Source organism: Hyperolius riggenbachi, chromosome 2, assembly GCF_040937935.1.
Source record: "Hyperolius riggenbachi isolate aHypRig1 chromosome 2, aHypRig1.pri, whole genome shotgun sequence".
Classification (NCBI taxonomy): domain Eukaryota; kingdom Metazoa; phylum Chordata; class Amphibia; order Anura; family Hyperoliidae; genus Hyperolius; species Hyperolius riggenbachi.
In genome coordinates, this window is record NC_090647.1 from 440501216 (window position 1) to 440523167 (window position 21952).

Below are 21952 nucleotides of genomic sequence, written 5' to 3' on the forward strand. Positions count from 1 at the left end.
CCAAGTATTCGCAACAGCAGACAAGTTGCGAGTGATTCAGCTAGGCTTTTGAAGCAGAGGAGACCCCTCCGGCACGCCCCCTCCTATCAGCCAATGAGGAGCGGCGAGCGTCTCCTCTGACGTCAGCCGACCGGCCGGTCAGCTGACGCGCCTCCTACCCGCATAAAGGTCCTGTCTGTGCGCGCACACACGCGACAATGCAACCCTATGTGCGGCTGACAGACCCGTCCTCGGCGTGCTAGATGCCTGAGGCACGGATAGATTGCTAGGCAGGGAGCTGGAAGCAGCTGCGGTGGTAGCGCTGTTCACCGCAGCTGCCTATCCAACGTTTGTTACAGATCACAGATCAGTGCTGCACAAGCCTTTTTCTAATATAATGATTAAAAATAATTATTTCCATTTTAATTTGCTGCTAAATATTTACCAAATTATCAGTAACCTGAAGTTGAATTTTTCTGTAACAATGGCAACAGTACTTTTTTTTTAGTACAGACCATAAACTCCAACCTTGCTACACGAATCATTAGGTGCATAGAGCAAGAGCTTTTGATACACATTTTTAACACCAGTAACACCAGTATAAGTCCAGTGATTGGCAGCAAACTTTGACACTCTCTTTTCTGTTAGAAAACTTCGGTGAAAGCTGCTGTACTTTGAGTGCATAAGAAAACAAAGCAGGGGGGCTTTTCGGACATGTGTGCCTCTGAGCTGCACGCATGGGGCAATAGAGAAGGACGGGGTTAGAGGGCTCTACGGAATTTTTTCTTGGGATCCTTGGGGCCTCGTTACATTGCTGGGCAGAATATGTTTTTCGTGGGCCAGATGTGTTTGGAACTGCATTAGAGCTAATTTGTCTCCTCTATGGACTCACGATTTTGTTGCATGGCAATATCTTTTTCAATAAAAAAAATGTAGCTTTCTCCCAAACCCTTTTCCAAGCTTTCATTAACCCCTTCTCACCAATGTTGGCTGGTATAGCCAGTCAATCTGCCTGGGGGTCCGCCATACTAGCCCACATGGTACATGATATGGGGCTCTGCAGGAGAGCGCTTCCACTTGAAGAGAGGGGTGACAAATCCTACCCCTCTCCTACAGATCCCTTGTCCATATCATGGGGGCTTAGGTTTAATAAGGCATTCCCAGAAGAGGTCTGATCCCTTGCAGGTAATTCGGTATAGAAGGTCACTTTTGACCCTATATCTATTTAGTGTAATAAGCACACTTAAACTTTATTAAAAGAGAAAAAACTTCTTCTGTATTCTTCTGTTTTTCATCAATAAATTCAGTCAACTTACTTATCATTAGTCTTTCGTCTCCCCTCTCCTTTGATCTCATTAGATGAATGAATCTGCTCCTGGCCAATGCTCCCCACCCCAGCAGCTCAGACGGTCACTACCGGCTGGTGAGCCATCATTTCTGCTGGCGTATCGAATCAGCCTACATGCATAGGCTAAAGACTTAAGATTAGGGTTAGGGAGGGGGACATAAAAATCATAAGAATGTAGGTTGGTTCGATAATGTAGGAGGCAAACATCTGCCCCCCTCACTGGTATTGTGTTGCCTTTGTAATACTAGGTCCCCCACAGCGAAGTATCTTTGAAGCTCCCGCAACGGCTTCTTATTGGTCCACGGTCTGAACCAATAAAAATCCTCCTTCAGGAGGATTATTATGGTCAGTTTAACAGACCAATGAAAATTCTCCTCATGGGGGATTCTCATTGGTCCAGACTGTGGACCAATGGCGAGCTCCTGCGAGAGCTTTAAAGATGGTTTGCAGGGTCTGCTTGTGTTACAGAGTGCTGTTGTCTCATCTCATGCACGCTCAGCCTGATTTTTCATAGATGTTAGGCCTCCTACACAAACCAAATTTTTTAGGGTAGAGAGGGGACCCCTTGAGCTACCTCTTTGCTAAGTTGCTGCCTCCCGGCCCCGCTGGTTTACAAGATAGGCCTATATACCATATCTGGGGAAGCAGCAATTTGGCACTGAAGTGGTTTGGGGCAAGGGAAGGAGTATCAGGGCAACAAATGTTTGTGGGGTGGGGACCAACAGCGCCGGTGATAATGGCAAAGGATCAGTGGGTAGCAACATGCAGGGCTGCATTATACAGAATGGCAGTTGCTCCTTCACAGATCGGCAGATGTACCAATGGGTATGAATAGGCCTTACTGGGTACCCATGCGTGTCAATAGGCCCTTACATAAACAAAAGCTACATGTAGTATTTACATTATTTCTCCTTATTAAGCCTATTAGCAGGAAGACTAACTCATGCCTGGTGTGGACACACTCGTTGCCCCTTGTGGCAAGATGATATTGGGAAGGCAATCTCAAGCACACATGCTGTATTCTGGGATGAAGCTCATTCCTGAAGCATTTTTGAGGTCTGGGAAGCAAATATTTGTCTTTTTAAAGTTTTTTTTGTTAAAATAGAGAAATTATGTACATGGCATAATCCTAATCCTTAACAGCCTTCTTATGACATTCTGATCAAGATATCAATGTGCAGTGGAACTACAAGTCCCAGCATGCCATGACAGTCCTATGAGCCACACACTATTAGGTTGTAGTCACACTGTGCGTGTTGCATAACGCACTCAGGTGCATGAACTGCAGTGGTCACTGCACATATTATTCTGTACACATCAATGCAACGCCTGCATGCAGATAGATGTAAACAGACCCGCAGGGCTGGGACCCACTAGAGCATTTTTGGCAGCATTTTTGGATCGCCAACAAATACCAGCGATTTCAAACAACGCTTTGCCAATGTGTTTAATTCGGGCTGAACCCACTAGTGCGATTGTGATTAGGGCTAACCACAATTGCAGGATATGCAGCATTTTGAGCGTGTTTGCCCTCAATGCTAAGTATAGAAGAACTGCAAAATCGCTTTGAAAAGCGATTTAGCATCAATTTGAGGGCCGAGCAATCTTAATTTTAAATAAAGTTAATGATACTTACTGGGTGTCCCAATGTCCGGCTTCCGTCCATAGCCCCGCCCCCTAGCAGAAGCGTTCCCAAGCACTTCTCTGATTGGTCTTAGAGAAGCACCTATGACCGCTTGCTTTAGGGCCCGGAGCTAAGAAGGGAAGCTAGAAATTGGGACACCTGGTATAATAAAGTTTATTTAAAAAAGATGAAACATTTATCGGAAGTGCTGTACAGCTCTAAACAGAGCCAATTGTGATCGCAATCACCCTAGGCACACAGTGCAGGAGCGAGTTGAAAGTGACGCAGCGATTCCTAGCGGGTTGCAGCCCATAGGGTGGTGTAGTGGTTAGCACTCTCGCCTCCCTGGTTCAAATCCCTGCCAGGGCATTATGTGCACGGAGTCTGTGTCATTCCAATAACATACTGGTAAGTTTATCAGCTTCCCCCTAAAATTGGCCCTAGTCTATGATACATACACTACACGATATAGCATATGACTATGGTAGGGATTAGAATGTGCACCCCTCTGAGGGACAGTTAAGTGACAAGACAATATACAGTGTACAGAGTTGTGTGGGCAGTGAGCGACATACAGAATTATTCTGCAATGTGGATATAGTGTGAATGCACCTTTACTGCATATCACTAAATCTAGCAGCTTTAACTGATCAGACAATATAAACACATATCCTAAATCACACACCAATGCCACACAAACAAAAGCTTAACACGCATTTAACGTGCATTTAAAATGATTTAAAAAAACAGTAAACCTGTGATTCTCAAAAGAATCGTACACCACAACTGCCGCAGAGCCCTAACCTGCCATTCTCAATATAATCGCACATAGCACCAGCCACAGAGCCCCACAACCCAAAGCCTGCCCACCGCGTGAGCGCAGTAGGCAGCATTCCTGGCATGCGCACGCAGCTGCATCCTTGCTGGGCATAGTTACAACTGTGGTTTAGTATTATCGATGAGGCCCCAATCAATAATGCCCTGAATATAGTTGTACGGGCCGACGCTGGCTCATTCTGTTATGGCGATATTGTGGGGAATAAGCTTGTATTTTACAACAAAAGCAAAATCAGTCATATAGGTACCTTGCAGAGACTCATAACATTCATTTTAGGGTATTTTAAGCAAGTATACTATTGAAACATAAAGTAGTATAATCATAAACCAAGCATAATCAGAAACATTCAAGTCTGATAACAACAAACATCTCCCCGTCCAGAGGAACATTTCTGCAGAAAAGTTTCTCACAAACCATATTTTGAATGCAGAAAAACATAAAATGGGCACAACTTGATTATAGGAAAGAAGCTACACATCTCCCTGCTTCCTTCATGAGGGATCTCACGGGGAGAAAACCTAAATGAGGAAAAGATGGAAAACATCTGGAAATGCAGTCTTATAAAATGAAATGTGCCTCATATTCCAGGACAGGAGAAGGCTTCACACAGTAATCAGTAACACAGCAATCATCTTTCTCTGATGAAGATCCTCACTCTCCACAAGCCAGAAACTTTCTGTGGATCCTCAGAACAGAGCGAGAATTCACTCAGATGAATGAAGTCCTGTGTCTTTTTTTTCCTCCCTGTTTCCCGAGCAGAGCTTTCCTGCCACATCATATGTTGTATATATTAGAATAAATACAAATATTAAACAATTAAATACCTCATCTCCCATTGTGCAAAAGTCCTTGCTGTGTAAAAGTGTCCAAGAAGTCAGCACCCAAAATCCTCCCACTTCCTTTAAGCAGCTAAATACACAAAGCCTGACAGACACAGCCTAATACTGAGTCACACTTAGGGCCAAATGAGCTTGCAGGAAAACAAAGCTTACATTTGTTTATTACACAGGAAGCTTGGAGCTGTTCACCAGTTGGGAGACTTGATGCTGTGGCTTTCCACTCTTTTCCCTCCTTCGCTCCCAAAAGGCACTCTGTGATGTTGGCTTGTGTGAGCAGTGATGCAGCAGGAACAGCTCTGCAGTCAGAGTAGGAAGACTCTGCAATATCACTACATCAATGGCTGGAGTTTCATTTTGCAGTTTGAAAATGGGTGTGCTATTCACAGAGACGGCTGACAACTTTCCTACTGGTATCCTGTATGAAATCCTGCACTTTTTCATTTATTGTATACCAGAATGGATACGACAGCAAACTATCACACTGAGTATGACAAATATACATTCATATTAAACACATTCAATCTAATGTCTCAATGTAAAAGGGCCACTATCATAAAAAATTGTACATTTAAAATGCATGTGTATTCTTATACATACGGTCAGTGACGTACCTAGGGCATTTGGCACCCGGTGCTGGGTATTAAAAGACCCCCCCTAAAAAAAATGGGCGTGGCCACAACCTGCTTCGTGGAAAAAAAATAGCGTGGTCATGACCGGATGAGGGCGGAGCTAACTGTAATTTAAAGTATTAGCTAGTATAGTTGCCCCAGTATTGCTAGTATAGTTGCCCCCAGTATAGCTAGTACAGTTTCCCCAGTATAGCTGCCCCCAGTGAAGCTAGTATAGTTGCCCCCAGTGAAGCTAGTGTAGTTGCCCCCAGTATAGCTAGTATAGTTGCCCCCAGTATAGCTAGTATAGTTGCCCCCAGTATAGCTATTATAGTTGTCCCCAGTATAGCTAGTATAGTTGCCCCCAGTATAGCTAGTTTAGTTGCCCCCAGTATAGTTGCCCCCAGTATAGCTAGTATAGTTGCCCCCAGTATAGTTGCTCCCAGTATAGCTAGTTTAGTTGCCCCCAGTATAGCTAGTACAGTTGCCCCCAGTATAGATGCCCCAGGAGGGGGGAATCAGCGCTAGAAGGAGGGGCAGCGGTGGGGAGAGGGGACATATCCCCCCCCCCCCCCGCTTCCTCACCTGGGACCCCTCCTTCTGCCTCTCTCCCCCTCCATAGATTACTGGCGGCAAGTGCAGGGGCGGCAAGGAGGCATGCAGAGAATTACTCACCACTTCCGCGTTCCAAGCGCTGACAGCGTCATGTCGTCACAGATTTCCGCCTTCAATGCCGCCCACTGTGCTTCCAATCAGGAAGCACAGTGGGCGGCATTGAAGGCGGAGATCTGTGACGACATGACGCTGTCAGCGCTTGGAACGCGGAAGTGGTGAGTAATTCTCCGCATGCCTCCTCTCCGCCCCTGCACCCGGTAATCTATGGAGGGGGAGAGAGGCAGAAGGAGAGGTCCCAGGTGAGGGAGGGGGGGGATATGTCCCCCCTCCCCACCGCTGCCCCCACTGACCTTCCTTCTAGCGCTGCTTCCCCCTCCTGCTCTGCTGCTGTGGGGGGTCATGGCGACACTTCCTAGCTGTCTGTAACCTGGTGCGCCACGCCCCCCCTGCGCCCTACAGTAGGAACGCCACTGCATACGGTACGTATAAAAAGTCCATTTCTCTCAGATTAAAATGTAATATCAATTACTTTTCATCTATGTTCCTGTAGCTACAATAGGCAGTAAAATATTACAGATCTGACAGGTTTTAGACTAGTCCATCTTCTCCTGTGGGATTTTCAGTTTTTTTTTTCTTTATTCTCAAAAGTCAAAACCACCTACTAAAGGGCTCTGTCCAACTGCCAAAAGAGTGTGCAAATGAGTAGGGAGGCTGGCTGTTATCTTTGTATAGATCCTTTCCTTATTGAATCTCCTTTATTCTTTATAAAAGTACACTAAGTGAGACAGACGACTTGCACTCAGCAAATCCATGGTTCATCATTAAAAAATGCCATCATGTCTATAATCAGCCATGCAACCATCACATCCAGGAACATACAGTGGGTTGCAAAAGTATTCGGCCCCCTTGAGGTTTTCCACATTTTGTCACATTACTGCCACAAACATGAATCAATTTTATTGGAATTCCACATGAAAGACCAACACAAAGTGATGTACACATGAGAAGTGGAACAAGAATCATACATGACTCCAAACATTTTTTACAAATAAATAACTGCAAAGTGGGGTGTGCATAAGTAATTATCCCCCTTTGATCTAAATGCAGTCAGTTGCCTATAGACATTGCCTGATGAGTGCTAATGACTAAATAGAGTGCACCTGTGTGTAATCTAATGTCAGTACAAATACAGCTGCTCTGTGAGGGCCTCAGAGGTTGTCTAAGAGAATATTGGGAGCAACAACACCGTGCAGTCCAAAGAACACACAAGACAGGTCAGGGATCAAGTTATTGAGAAATTTAAAGCAGGCTTGGGCTACAAAAAGATTTCCAAAGCCTTGAACATCCCACGGAGCACTGTTCAAGCGATCATTCAGAAATGGAAGGAGTATGGCACAACTGTAAACCTACCAAGACAAGGCCATCCACCTAAACTCACTGGCCGAACAAGGAGAGCGCTGATCAGAAATGCAGTCAAGAGGCCCATGGTGACTCTGGACGACCTGCAGAGATCTACAGCTCAGGTGGGGGAATGTGTCCATAGGACAACTATTAGTCATGCACTGTACAAAGTTGGCCTTTATGGAAGAGTGGCAAGAAGAAAGGCATTGTTAACAAAAAGCATAAGAAGTCCCATTTGCAGTGTGCCACAAGCCATGTGGGGGACACAGCAACCATGTGGAAGAAGGTGCTCTGGTCAGATGAGACCAAAATGGAACTTTTTGGCCAAAATGCAAAACGCTTTGTGTGGCGGAAAACTAACACTGCACATCACTCTGAACACACCATCCCCACTGTCAAATATGGTGGTGGCAGCATCATGCTTCTCTTCAGCAGGGACAGAGAAGCTGGTCAGAGTTGATGGGAAGATGGATGGAGCCAAATACAGGGCAAACTTGGAAGAAAACCTCTTGGAGACTGCAAAAGACTTGAGACTGGGGTGGAGGTTCACCTTCCAGCAGGACAATGACACTAAACATAAAGCCAGGGCAACAATGGAATAGTTTAAAACAAAACATATCTATGTGTTAGAATGGCCCAGGCAAAGTCCAGATCTAAATCCAATCGAGAATCTGTGGCAAGATCTGAAAACTGCTGTTCACAAGCGCTGTCCATCTAATCTGACTGGGCTGGAGCTGTTTTGCAAAGAAGAGTGGGCAAGGATTTCAGTCTCTAGATGTGCAAAGCTGGTAGAGACATACCCTAAAAGACTGGCAGCTGTAATTGCAGCAAAAGGTGGTTCTACAAAGTATTGACTCAGGGGGCCGAATAATTACACACACCCCACTTTGCAGTTATTTATTTGTAAAAAATGTTTGGAATGATGTATGATTTTCGATCCACTTCTCACATGTACACCACTTTGTATTGGTCTTTCACGTGGAATTCCAATAAAATTGATGCATGTTTGTGGCAGTAATGTGACAAAATGTGGAAAACTTCAAGGGGGCCGAATACTTTTGCAACCCACTGTATATCCACAGTTGTAGAACAAAAAGATGGGCACAGGCTTAACACATTTCTTGCAAAATATTTCCAATGCAGAAAATTAGACAGTGGAGGTCCCCGATGGGAAACGCTACTCTAGTTGGGGAGCGTTTCATATCAGAGGCCTTTGCCCATCTTTTTGCGTTACAATTTAATAAAGGAGATAGACAAAGACAAGACAAATAACATATCGCTCTTTTATCCTGGCGGACTCAAAGCGCCAGAGCTGCAGCCACTAGGGCACGCTCAGTAGGCAGTAGCAGTGTTAGGCTTTGTTCACATTATAAATCACAAGCACTGATCGTTTTTGTGCACAATTTCCCGGCGTTTTCTGTGCATTGGGCGATTTTGTGTAAGTTATTTTCTAAGTGCTTTTGATGAGCGATTGAGATTTTCACTTCCTGACATCAGTCAGGAAGTGAACTCTTTGACCCGGAAAAAAATAAATACAATGTATTTATTCTTAAAAGCGCTCGGGAAATCGCTATGCAAAGCGCTTTTTAAAGCGCTTAGCGATTTCCCTATGCAAAGGCGTATCTAGAGGGGTGCAGGCATGGCTTGTTGTGCCATGGGTGCCACAGCACCATGGGCACCATGCCTGACCCTGCGCTGTGTCCCCATGCCTGCCCTGTGCCTCCCCACCACTCATCCCTCAGATCAGATTATTTTTGTTATCTGGGGGAATATGGCTACTTAATTTACGTATGTAGAGCTCACTTGGCTTATGGTGCCCATACACGATACAATAAAAATGTTCGATTTTCCGAATGAAAGTTGAAAATATTTTTTTTCGATCAAGAAATTCTAACGATTATCCTGTTTTTCAAGAAAAATGTGATTGGACATGCTGGAAAAATCTTTATATTCGATCTAACGGAATAATCAAACTAAATCATTTAATCGAAAAAATTTGAAAAAAATTGTACCATGTATGGGCACCTTTAGTGTTGGAAAAAAGGTCAGAGAGGAATTAAGGAGAAATATCTCCTTCTGCAATATCAAAAATCAAAAAAACACAGGCAACCATAACACATGTACAACAGAAAGGATGCTGTTTTCAGAGGGGAAAGGGGCTCTAACCAAGGCGTGTGTGTGTGGGAGGGGCAATTTCAGTGTTTGCCATAGGCTCTACATTACCCAGACACGCCCCTGCCCCTATGCACATTGAGCCAAAGCGCTCAGAAAATGGCACAGGCAGCGCTTTTGGAAGCAGATCGGAAACAAACTGCTCATATGTGAACACTCATCATTCCACAAGCGCTTTTAGGGCGATTTCTAAAATCCCCAGTGCTTAAAAAAATATGCAAACGATCATAGTGTGAACAAGCCCCAAGGGAGACTCGCCCAATAACTCCTTACTGAATAGTTGCTGGCTTACTGAACAGGAAGAGACAAGATTCGAACCCAGTTCACATGTGTCAGAGGCAGAGCCCTTAACCATTACACTATCCATGAGAATCTTCCATGAGAAGATGGACTAGTCCAAACCAGATTGGTCAGATGTTCTCTACCTATTGTAAATCTCAGGAATGTAGGAGAAAAGTAATTCATAGTGCATTTTAATCTGGGAGAAATGCACATCTTATATATATGTATTTAAAATGTAACAATATTTTTGCGATAACTGTCCTTCAAGTCTTATCCACACACTGGATAATCATCGGCAAATAATTGCTCAGAGCCATCATTTTGACAGAGAGTCTAATTTGTGTAAAGCAGCAGCCCCCCTTCCCCACCATTGTTTAACGGTCTGCTGTGGCAGTTCGCAATACGGCAAGCGAACACATGTACGTTCTTTTCCACTGACTCATTTGATGCCACTGCAGCCCATGGCTATGCACCTACAATTACCTTGCTCACACTCGTTCTGCACTGATGGAATTATAAAAAAAATTAAAAAGTACTGAACTGATTAGAAACTCCACCCTTGTGACTTTAGAAAACCATAGCTATTACACTTTGGTCAGCTAAAACACTAAATATCACGAGTTCTGGCCATTTGTCCACTGCCCAAAAGATCTATCATCATCAGAACAAATGTTCTTTCCCAGCTTAATATCGAGAGAACATCCTGTAACCACAGCAACCAACCCAGTGGTAAATGGAAAAACTCACTGCTGCACTGACACACCTCCAGTCTGCTGCCTGATATGGGGTAAATAGGCCCTGTTTCTGCAGACATTGTTCTGCAGTGAATAAGGGCAAGTCTGCAGATGAAGGATAAAGGCAGGCTCTCAATCTTTGTGTCTAGTAAGCAGGGCCGATTCTAGTGACACACATCTACATATTAAAACGTCAAGTCTCTACACAGACCAAAGAAAAGTCACTGTATTTAAATGCTGTGCTGACCTCAGCAGCAAGATGGCGGCTCCCATGCAGACAAAAAGACCCAAAGGAAAAGGCAGAATGAACTAGTAGAGGCATAATAATGTATAGTGGGATTACACCATGCATGTCTATTAACAAAAAAATGTAGTTAGTGCTACATTGTAAGAATTATGAGCAGATTCACCAAATAAACTCTGATGGTCAGTTACAATGACCACCAACATTATGTTCATTTGCATCCAAGGGAATGTTTGTTTTTCCTACACAAAAAAGCATTCAACTTAATTTGTGATCTTTTTTTACTAAAATTGTCAAGTGGGAGTTTCATCTTAAAGGTAGCGTTCCATGCCCTGAAATCCTGAATATGAGAATGAAAAAAGATGCTACCTCGTAAATGTACTGTAAGCTTGACACATAAATAGATCAGGTTTCCTGCAATAAATGAAAACAGTGGACTTGAAAGGTAACATTAGGGCTATTATAGGAAACAATCTCACGCAACAGGCTTCCTGCTCTTTCCCAGAGAGGACAGCCAATAATATAATGCTGCCAGTATGACAATGGAGGGCTTATTTCCTATAGACACTGCCACTGTTTTCCCAGGAAGCCAAATGGGAAACTGCTCTGAAAGAAATATCTGTACCTTTTTATAATGCTTTTATATACATGAATAATGCCAGTCTCTTAGCCATATCAATTGGAGCTTATTTTTATAAGATCTAAAAATTCCAGTAGCTAAAAATATTCATGCGGTCCATACTGCTCATTCCACTGGCTGATATATGAGCAGAGTATTAAACTGGGGATCAAATAAACTAATGAGGTATAACAGAGATATAACAATTGTAAAGACCTAACTCCACTAGGACTTTTGTGGGAACCTAAAGGCCCATATACACGCTCAACAAAAGTCTTTTAAATGCACAGTTTACAAACAACTTTTGTTGTTGAAACAAACCAAAAAAGTTGTTTGTTATTGTTCAAACAACTAATAAGACGTAGCACAAGTCAATCCAACTGTTGGATTGACTTGAGTTGTGTCTTATCAGTTGTTTGAACAATAGCAAACAACATTTTTGGTTTGTTTCAACAACAAAAGTTGTTTGTAAACTGTGCATTTAAAAGACTTTTGTTGAGCGTGTGTATGGGCCTTAACTGTTATTTTGGTTAAGGATCTAAGTATGAAGATTTGATGGTCACACAAACATACACACAAATTAGCTGGCCTTTATGTGTAGTCAGCTCCCACACATAGTAATGATGACCTATGAAACATCTTTACTCCTCCATGCTCTAAGAATCTTTGTCCTGACCACACACAAGTTTTAGGAGAAACTGTGATTTAAAGCCCTGAGTCAACATCATAAAAGTGGGTCCTAAAAGCTGGGTACACACATCAGATAACAGAGTAACCAAGCAGCTCAGGGTGCAATAATTCAGCTATAAGTGAACATTTGTGGTTACCCACAATGCACTACTACTGAATATGCAAATTATCCCTTTTCGCCCTTGGTAAGTCAAGCAAGCATCCAGAACCGCTGGTGTATAGCAAGCCTATAGCTTTAAATTTTACACAGCCATATCAAACCCACATGTAGACAGCCTGTTTCGGACTTTTGGTCCTCATCAGTACATGGCAGGGATTGATAAGGCTGTATGAGATAGGGCTTGGACCAGTACAACAGAGTAACCAAGCAGCTCAGGGTGACCCAAACTACTAGGAATGTATAGGGGGATAAAAGGGACCAAAAAGCCCTCCTACTAAAAAAAGCAAAGCTTGGTGTATTTGCCTTCTTAAAACAAGGAAATCTGCAATAATTCAGCTATAAGTGAACATTTGTGGAAAATGAAAGATCAAAGACCAATTTGACCGCCTCTATGTAGTATGGGGGCCAACAGATTTTGAATACTAAAGCAGGGTACACACAAGATAAATCTTTGAAAAGTGAGCGATCAAAGATCAAGTCTGCAGATAATCTTTGTAAGGCTTCGTACTCACCGCGGTGCTTTGCGCTGTGTCGTAAGGGATCTAAAAGATCCGATGCGCCGTGTCGGTCCGTCGTCATCGGCGCGACACTAGGCAATGTTCGTGATCGTGCGCCTGTACCCACCTTGCGACCAGAAGCGGATGTAGACCAAGTTGCGCCTGGGGCAAGGTCAGGTTTTGGCGCCTAAACTGCCATTCCCCATCCAAATTTTGCTGCCTTCTTAACAAACTGCGCCTGGGGCAAGATACCCGCTTGAACCCCCCCCCCCCCCCCCCCGCCCCCATTCCGTCCCTGCTTGCGACGTCATTTGAAAATCTCCAGTCGTTGGGAAAATCGACAGGTGGGTATGCAGCTTTAAAAAGTTCACAAAAGACCTCAAAAGAGCCAGACCAAAGATATTTATTTTTCAGTCTTTCAGATCTATCCCGGTAGATCTGATCTGTAGATGACTGTCCATTAAACAAGGTGTGTATGAGATCTCCAGATATCATATGAATACATTTTGCTCTCATACTACATGGACGTGGTTACATTGGTCTTTGATCTTACGTTTTCCAAAGACTTTTATCCAATGTGTGTACCTAGCTTATTAGCTACCCTGTGACCTCATCATCTTCTGTCCAGATCTCCCATCACACTGTGTAGCTACATCAGTTTAATTGATGGAATCACAGTGTGGCCACAACACAGTGAAATTCCAGATGAAATATCATAGTTCTTTATGTCTATTCACCAGGCTTACCTTTGTTATATTTACACTGTAAGTTGTTCTTGGTATAATAGATGGCATTCTCCCCTTTCAGCACTGGAATCCATGGTTCATATCTGCATGGAGTTAGTATGTTCTCACCATGTGTGTGGATTTTCTCTAGGCACTTCAGTTTTCTTCCACATCCTAAAGCTGTACAGATAATTGGTTCTCCCTAAAAATTGGCCTTAGGCTCATGAGACTATGGCTATGGTGGGATTAGTCTGTGAGCTCCTCTGAGGGACAGTTAGTGACTTCACTAGTACTGCGCCTAACTGGGCTTGACATTAAAGTCGCAGAAAATGGAAGTGAGCTGCGGCGATGGACCAAAGGATCGTTTTGTCCCAGCACGGGCACAGGACGTCTGCAGGGAGCCGGTAGAAGCTCCAGTTAAGTGAAACTCTTTTTTTTATAGCTTACAGTTATCCTTTAAGTGCTATGGAAGATGTCAGTGTTATATATATCTGTAATCAATAACAGTAGTCTGGGCGGGGCGTGACCGGAAGCCAACAAGGATGGCTGCTTAGAAGGAGTGCTCCAGGGAGACAAGTGCCTTTCGCTATAATTTAGCAGCAGAAACTGTCTTTTGGCGATGGTAAAGGAGAAGGAAAAGCAGGGGAAGCAAGCTGGAAGGCAGAAAGAGACCTCACCGAAGCAGTCGCAGAGAGGTATCCCCAAAATCTTCAAACAGCAGAAAGCTGCTACCGGAGATATTACAAGAAGCAAGATGGCGCCGGATCCAGAGAGCACGCTCAGAGATCTAATGGCAGCTGGAGAAATGGCCAGGGGAGATACCGATGGATCTCAACCACCTGTCAAGGTACTGCCTCTTGGGGACTTAACTGGTGTAGCAGGAGAACTAAAAAACGCATTTCAGGCGGCCGTCGATTCAGTATGGGGCGACATACAAACACTAACAGCCAAAGTGGCCCAAGCAGGAGACATTAAACGGCTGAAGAAACAGTCCACTAAACAGGACTACCAACTACAGCAAGCCTTTCGTATTATGGAAGATTTAGATAATCTGGGCAGGAGGAATAATCTCAGAATAAAAGGCCTTCCCGAATCAATTCAGCCTGTGCAACTCACGGAGGCATTACATTCACTGTTCAATAACCTACTAGAGAGGGAGGCAAATTCCGCCATAGAATTCGTGCGACTGCATAGAGCCCTGAAGCAAAGAGGTGGTGATGCAGACGCTCCAAGAGACGTAATATGTTGTCTAGCCTCATTTGCCCTTAAGGAAGAAATTGTTAAGGCTGCGAGAAATCAAGAGAAGATTTTCTTTAATGAAGCTGAAGTGACCATATTTCAGGACTTATCTCCTATTACACAAAGATGGGCCCTTAAACCTCTGCTAAAACTAGTGAAAGATAAGGAAATCATATATAAATGGCGATTCCCCTTTGGTTTGAGTGCCTCTTTTCAGGACCGTTGGTACACGCTGCAAACACCGGAGGAGCTGGAGTCTTTCTGTGATGCACTTCAAATTAAAGTCCCTGACCTGAAAGAATGGAAGCTCCAGTTTGGCATTTCAGCACCATGGCCATCAACGGGAGAACCTAGTCAGAACAGAGCTAAAAACAGGCAAAGAAGGGGACGAGTAAACATGGGGACTCCTTACAACAAAGACAAGCAGAGAAGCCCTCATACATCAGATGATTCCTCAGCACATACTTCCCAGGAAGAAAGCTAAGTACTTATTTTTCTATGTTGATTCACACTTTGAAAACCCTGACGGCAGTCACAGTTGATAACCTACTCGGCATACTTGAACTTTTTGACTCTTGTTCTCTTTTTTTCTCGCTTTTTACCATGCAACTTTTGGGGCTAGTGCACAACCGATGCTACTTTTATTAACACCTGCATTAACATTATGCCGAAGATTAAGGCCTCAGTGCAGGCATGGACTATGTCATCGCCCTTCTACTTCTACAAACTAGGCCTAGTATTTAAAGATCCACTAGGGATACAGAGAGCAGATCGAATAGAACTGCTAGACATATATAATACTGTATATGGAAAGATTATACAGAAAAGCTACTTCATCTTCTTTTCAATGTTACGTGATTACTACCGTTGAACGCTAGTGAGTAGTACATGATTACGCAATCCACTAACAGTTTTCCCTTTACAGGTGGACTTTTCTCTTATTACCAAACTAGGCTTGCCTTAAAGGACTTCCGAGGCCAAATGTTCCAAAAAAAATAAAAAAAAAGTTAGATACCTGCATAACTTTGGAGGACACGAAGTACGCCGTCCGCACCCTCCGTGCTGTTCCGCCGGGTCCCGCCGCTCATAGCCCCCCCGAACGGCTCATGACCCCACGGCCAGGGTTGGGCTCTCCTGCCTGCATAAAGATGGCCGCCGGCGCTGGCAGCGGCTGCGCACTCTGCATAGCCGCTAGTGCGGCTGTGTAGCTCTAGAGCCAACCCCCCGATCCACGCTACAGGAAACAGCCTGACGACAAACCACTACCGACAGAGATGCAAGCGGCGCATATTACGATAATACCCAAAAAAGGGAAAGATGACACAAATTGTACCGATTACAGACTCATCTCCTTACTTAATGTGGACACAAAATTGTTCAGCAAAGTTATTGCAAACCGCTTGATACAAGTTATACCCTCTTACAATACAACCAAAGCCATTACCCTGATAGAATATATGACACAGCGAAAAGTCGAGGGTCTTCTCCTCTCAGTTGATGCGGAGAAGGCCTTCGGCAGAGTAGCATAGGACTTTATGGAAGAAACTTTGAATTACATTGAGGTGGGGGACAATTTGAAACAAAAGATCATGTCACTGTATGCTAATCCAAGAGCACAGATAAAAGTGAATGGATGTCTCTCTAATTTTTTTCCTCTTAAAAACGGTACACGCCAAGGTTGTCCTCTATCACCCTTAATATTCATCTTAACATTAGAGCCTTTCATCAGACACGTGAATGGAAACATATCCATTCAAGGGGTAAAAGTAGGTACGCCGAGACAAGAAGGTAAAAAAAATAATAACTTTCAAATAGTGGAGTCTCCTCCTGAGTCTAAGACTCTAGTAAGACAAATTGTAAACAAAGATATGGAGGAGAAAAGGTATTATAAAAATACAAAATACTTTATTAATCACCAATAATATAAGCAGAGTAATAAAATTGACCAGAACACCACTGATTATGGGAAGACACCTTCGCTAAAGGTGATAGATCTCATTATATTAATCACACAGCAGTTGCCAAGAAAAATCATCAAAGGTGTAAAGAACTAGCTAGTTCAAAAAAGTTGTACATAAAGGGATCCCCTATTCCAAAAAGTTTTTTTGATGCCTTGAGTATAAAAAAAGTGCCACTCAAATAGAAACTGAACAGTTGGTAGTAAACATTAGTAAGCTGGTTGATAGAGGGAGTATCTATAAGGTGTATAATTCCTCTGGTAACACACGGAGGGAAAAAAAATAGTCTGCCAGGATATAATTCTTATGCAGTTTTCTCCTAGATAGTTCCCAATGAGATGATGCAGCTGGGGTACAAATGCTGATAGTTTGGTATGACAGGTTGCACAAATGATGAATGTTCACATCAAGCAAGCTTCATGTATGATGAACACACAGCCATTCAAAGATAGGAGTATGAGATAGTAACAGTCCGCCAGGAAAAATTCCTTATGCAGCCCCATCTCCAATTATCAGGTTCAATGAGAAGGCCATTCTGAGTCATCACAGTAATGAATATCACCACAATAGTTTTGAGCATCAGCACAGTCCAAACCAATTCAAGTCAGCAGACTCCCAGCACAATGTCATACTATCCATAAAAGACAGTTCCAAAGGATAAAAGTTGTAATATGGTCAGTTTGCAGAATCATCAATTATGGCATAGAGATGATAAGTATATACTCATCCAAGGCCCATTCAGCAGTGGTGTAAGAAAAGAGGACCATAGGCGATCCCGGGTACCCAACACAGGGTGTCTGGTCAAGGAATAGAGCCCTCAGGCCAACCGGTTTCACTGGTCAGAGTACCAGCATCATCAGGGCAGGCTCAGCGGTATGCTGGCTGTGCGGCGACTGTCGGCCTAAAATGGCGCCGGGTGGCCGGAGGACGCCACCCCGCCCCCCACCCGACCCCGCAGCGTCATCACCAAGTGAGAGGCAGGCAGAGAAAGGGAAGGGGGCGGAGGAGCAGAGGGCGTGGAACCCCATGGTGAGTTGCCAGCTGGCTACATGGTAAAAGTAGGTAACCTGTGCTTTAAAATAGCCGCATTCGCAGACGACGTTCTATTATTCCTGACTGCCCCTGACTCCTCCATAAAAGCAGTTCTACAGATTTTTAAAACTAATGAATATATGTCCAACTTTAAAATGGACCTCACCAAATCGGAGATTCTTAACCTCCCTGGCGTTCTATTAAAATCGCCAGGGAGGCTGCGGGAGGGTTTTTTTTAAATTAAAAAAAAACTATTTCATGCAGCCAACTGAAAGTTGGCTGCATGAAAGCCCACTAGAGGGCGCTCCGGATCCGCACTTTCGATCGCCTCCGGCGATCAAAAGTAACAAGGAAGGCCGCAATGAGCGGCCTTCCTTGTTTCGCTTTCCTCGTCGCCATGGCGACGAGCGGAGTGACGTCATGGACGTCAGCCGACGTCCTGACGTCTGCCGCCTCGGATCCAGCCCTTAGCGCTGGCCGGAACTGTTTGTTCCGGCTGCGCTGGGCTCGGGCGGCTGGGGGGACCCTCTTTCGCCGCTGCACGCGGCGGATCGCCGCGCTGCGGCGACGATCAGGTAGCACACGCGGCTGGCAAAGTGCCGGCTGCGTGTGCTGCTTTTTATTTGATAGAAATCGGCCCAGAGGGGCCTGAGGAATCCTCCTGCGCAGGTTACCCCGAGCTGAGCTCGGGATAACCGGCAAGGGGGTTAATATCACAATTCCTGAAGAGAAGGTTATGGAACTCAAACAATCCTTACCTTTAAAGTGGAGTGAGGGAACAATCACCTATCTGGGTATTAAACTTGTCCTGTGATACCGGCTTGCTCTTTAGGCAGAACTTCCTAGATATCCAATCCAAGATACTTCTAGATCTTATAAAATGGGAGGGACTCACCATGTCATGGTTTGGGTGGATAGCAGTAATTAAAGTGAATGAACTTCCATGTATCTTGTATATGCTGCAAGCTATTCCAATTCAACTGCCCAAACAATTCCTGAGTGAACTCCAACGTACGGTGGGAGCATTCATATGGAACAAATCTGCACTGAGAGTAAACAGATGTATACTATACTTACCTAAACAGAAAAGAAGAGTGGCATTGCCAAACTTTGAAAGATATCATATGGCCTGCCTTCTTACCAGGATTAACGACTGGTCATGTCATAGGGAGGCAAAGTTGTGGGTAGATTTAGATGAACAAATTCTGGGGCAAACAGATGTGTTTCATGGATTCCAAACCCTGTAGCAGAGAATAGCATACGAGAAAGTACTCTCATTAACAGTATGCTATTAACTTTCCAGAAAGCTTGCAGCATGTTCAAACTTTCATATATTAAGAGCCCATTGAAAAGTTTCGCGTACAACTTTGATTTTGGTCCAGTAGTAACAGATCCATTTCTTCAAACACAGGCAATACAACCCTGAATACAAAGTATGCCAATTTGTTGTGAAGGGTAAGATTGTTGATACTCATCAAAATTTCAAGATTCCCCCATGGCCTTTGCGGCAAATTTACTCACATATCAGCAACAGTTCTAATAAATCGCAATTTTGCAGATCTTTGTCGGGTTTTGAAGAGATATGCCATACTGGCAAGGAAGTTCCCCATACAGTTTCTTTGATGTATAAGGTCCTGGAAAACTTGGACCAAGAAACACCATTGCCATTCACTGACAAGTGGGAAAAGGGCGAGGAAGATAGCATTGGAGAGGTGGACTGGGAAAACATCTTCTAACCCACAAATGCTCAGTAAATTCCTCTATCCAAGAAGCCAACTACAAACTCTTAACTAGATGGCATAAAACTCCAGCTGCACTAAACAAAATAATCCCTGAGAATGCAACAAAGTGCTGGCGCTGTGATTCTCCCCGGCCACTTATGAACATGGTGGGACTGTCCTAAAATGATGAGACATTGGAAACTGGTACATAAATGGGCAGGGAAAATCTCCTCTTTCCAAGTCCTTTTTAATAAATTGACCATGCTCCTGCACCATAATGACATGTCTATAAAAACCTACAAAAACTCCCTCCTGATCTACCTTCTCAATGCTGCAAAAACCATTGTTCCCAAGTGGTGGAAGTCAGCTAAAATACCCTCCATGAAGGAATGGCTGACGAAAATTGACTTTATTTATAGCACGGAAGAGCTTAGAGCAGTCAAATTGGACAGGATACACAAGTTTACCATCACATGGGCACAACGGATAGACTTTAAAAGCACAGAAGAGTATACAATTTTAAAAACACTTAGACAGACCTGGGCCTTGTTGGGGCATTCATAGATCCTCTTAAACACTTACGGATATTCCTGATTATTCTTGGTTAGCCCTGATAAACTTGGGGGCTGAGGGCACATACGCCTGAGGGTAAACTCTCTCACTAAGGTAATTCTGATTGGCCTGTAATGTGGTTGGAATAGGAAGATGTGTGTACTTGTGATATGCAGTGAATTAAAGTGGGCATCACTCTAACTCACATTTCTTAGTGTGTTAGCTAACCTCTCTCAAGAGTCAAGAACATTGGCTTAAACGGTTAGACTGTTCCAGGTTGTATATTCCTGGACACCCTTCGGAATATTCCTACTAACATTTCTTCTCAACATTCTGTGTTAGTGTTATATCTACAGCACACATGCTTTCACATGGAAGTTTTTCTTTTTGTGTTTTTCAAGTTAATGATACAGCTAAACTCATGGTAGAAATTCATATAGCCTTTATTAAGCGGATTTATTAAGCATTATAAACGCAAAACAAAGCTATATTTGAAATAATAATTCTGCTATTGTGTGTGGAAATTTGTTATGTTTTATCTACAGTTTGTAATATTATGATTATCATTTCGCTTAAATAAAGATTTTTTTTGGGGGGAAAAATAACAGTAGTCTGCTCAGTGTATGATCATGGGGTGGCTGGATAGTGTAATGGTTAAGGGCATTGCCTCTGACACCGGAGACCAGGGTTCAAATCTAGGCTCTGCCTGTTCAGTAAGCCAGCACCTATTCAGCAGGAGACCTTAGGCAAGTCTCCCTAACACTGCTACTGCCTATAGAGCGCACCCTAGTGGCTGCAGCTCTGGCGCTTTAAGTCCGCCAGGAGAAAAGCGCAATATAAATGTTTGTCTTTCCCACTAGCAAACTGATTTGTGCATGGTCATTCTGTTGAGAGCATGCTTTACAATTAAATGTTACAAAAATGGTTTCACGTCTATAAGCAGCTTTATGCTGACCACAGATCTTTCAGCCCAATCAAACATGCAAGCACATGCTTGGCACAATGACCAGCAAAATTAGTAAGCCCTCTGCACACTCACATGCAAATTCTCATTCTCAATTCAAATTCGTAATTCTAATTTTACTGTTATAAGACGGGGTGTATGCGACTACGCAAAATACTTTTTTTCTGGTAACGAAGACACTGGCTTTTAACTAAGCTGTAGGGATACCGTTGGTTCCTGCATGATTGATCTGCATGAATGAATTTGCAGGAAAATGTGCATGAGAGTGTGCAGAGGGCTTACTAATTTTGCTGTTTTATTTGCCACACCCCCTTAAGCACCTCCCTAATACATATTCAAATGTTCTAGCTCAAGGTGAGAAGCCAGGATTCTCTGTTCTTATTGGTATAATCAGGGAATCTGTGAGAATTCTAGGCAGAGTCATAAAACCACTTGATATCTGTGTAATCTTCTACAGCTTAAATGGACCATAACATTGGCAAGACTAAAGCAATGCACATAAAGGCTTCAGTATTTAAATAGCAAAACTTTCACAATGAACCGTTCAATACTAATAATGGTTTAAGGCACATGGAACAAAATAGAGGTCTGTTTATAAAAAGGAGCATTCTGGTGTCATCCATCATTCACTCCTTAGTCCTCCTCACACATTCCCCAATATAATACACCCCAGTTTATAAAAGGCTCCTCAGGCGTATTAATCACTCCCAAAGGCATCTTATTAGATTTATTGCTTAAGTTAGAAAAAAACAAAAAAACAAACAAACAGTTTTTTGGCCACAGACTACTGTATATTGAAAAAGTTACATTTTACATAGTACATTTGTTGCTAAAGTCTCCTCAATTACAGACTTGCAATTTAAATAGTTTTAATGAATAAATAGAGACTTTCTCTGCCTTTCAGCCCAAGCTCTTCTTCAAATAGAGCCAATATTCCCTGCAGATGCCTTTTCTGCAGTGGTATTATAATTAATCTGTGGCTTTAGTAGAGGGGTGCGACCAGGTGTCACCAACAAAGAGGTGACACCAAGCTCCTGGCTAAAAAAGAGCGGAGTAAGGCTATGTAAATATAGAGCAGACTAGTGCCTGATGTACTTCTTCCTCATGCTCT

General features: G+C 43.4%; 1 protein-coding gene across 5 annotated transcripts in view; it reads right to left on the reverse strand.

Annotated features, from left to right (window-relative positions):
- LOC137546932 (SH3 domain-containing kinase-binding protein 1-like) overlaps positions 1-21952 on the reverse strand; it is a 516647-nt gene that overhangs the window by 131783 nt on the left and 362912 nt on the right. The window contains exon 1 of one of the 5 annotated variants that reach the window (XM_068269996.1): positions 4782-4853. The exons of 3 other annotated variants lie outside the window; for them this stretch is intronic. Coding sequence is in view for 1 of the 2 variants with exons in the window: in XM_068269994.1 (XP_068126095.1) it covers positions 4614-4625 (12 nt within the window). In the remaining variant the exon portion in view is untranslated. Of the gene's footprint in view, positions 1-4613; positions 4699-4781; positions 4854-21952 lie in introns of those variants that run through there. One more of the 5 variants, XM_068269994.1, reaches the window with a different exon arrangement.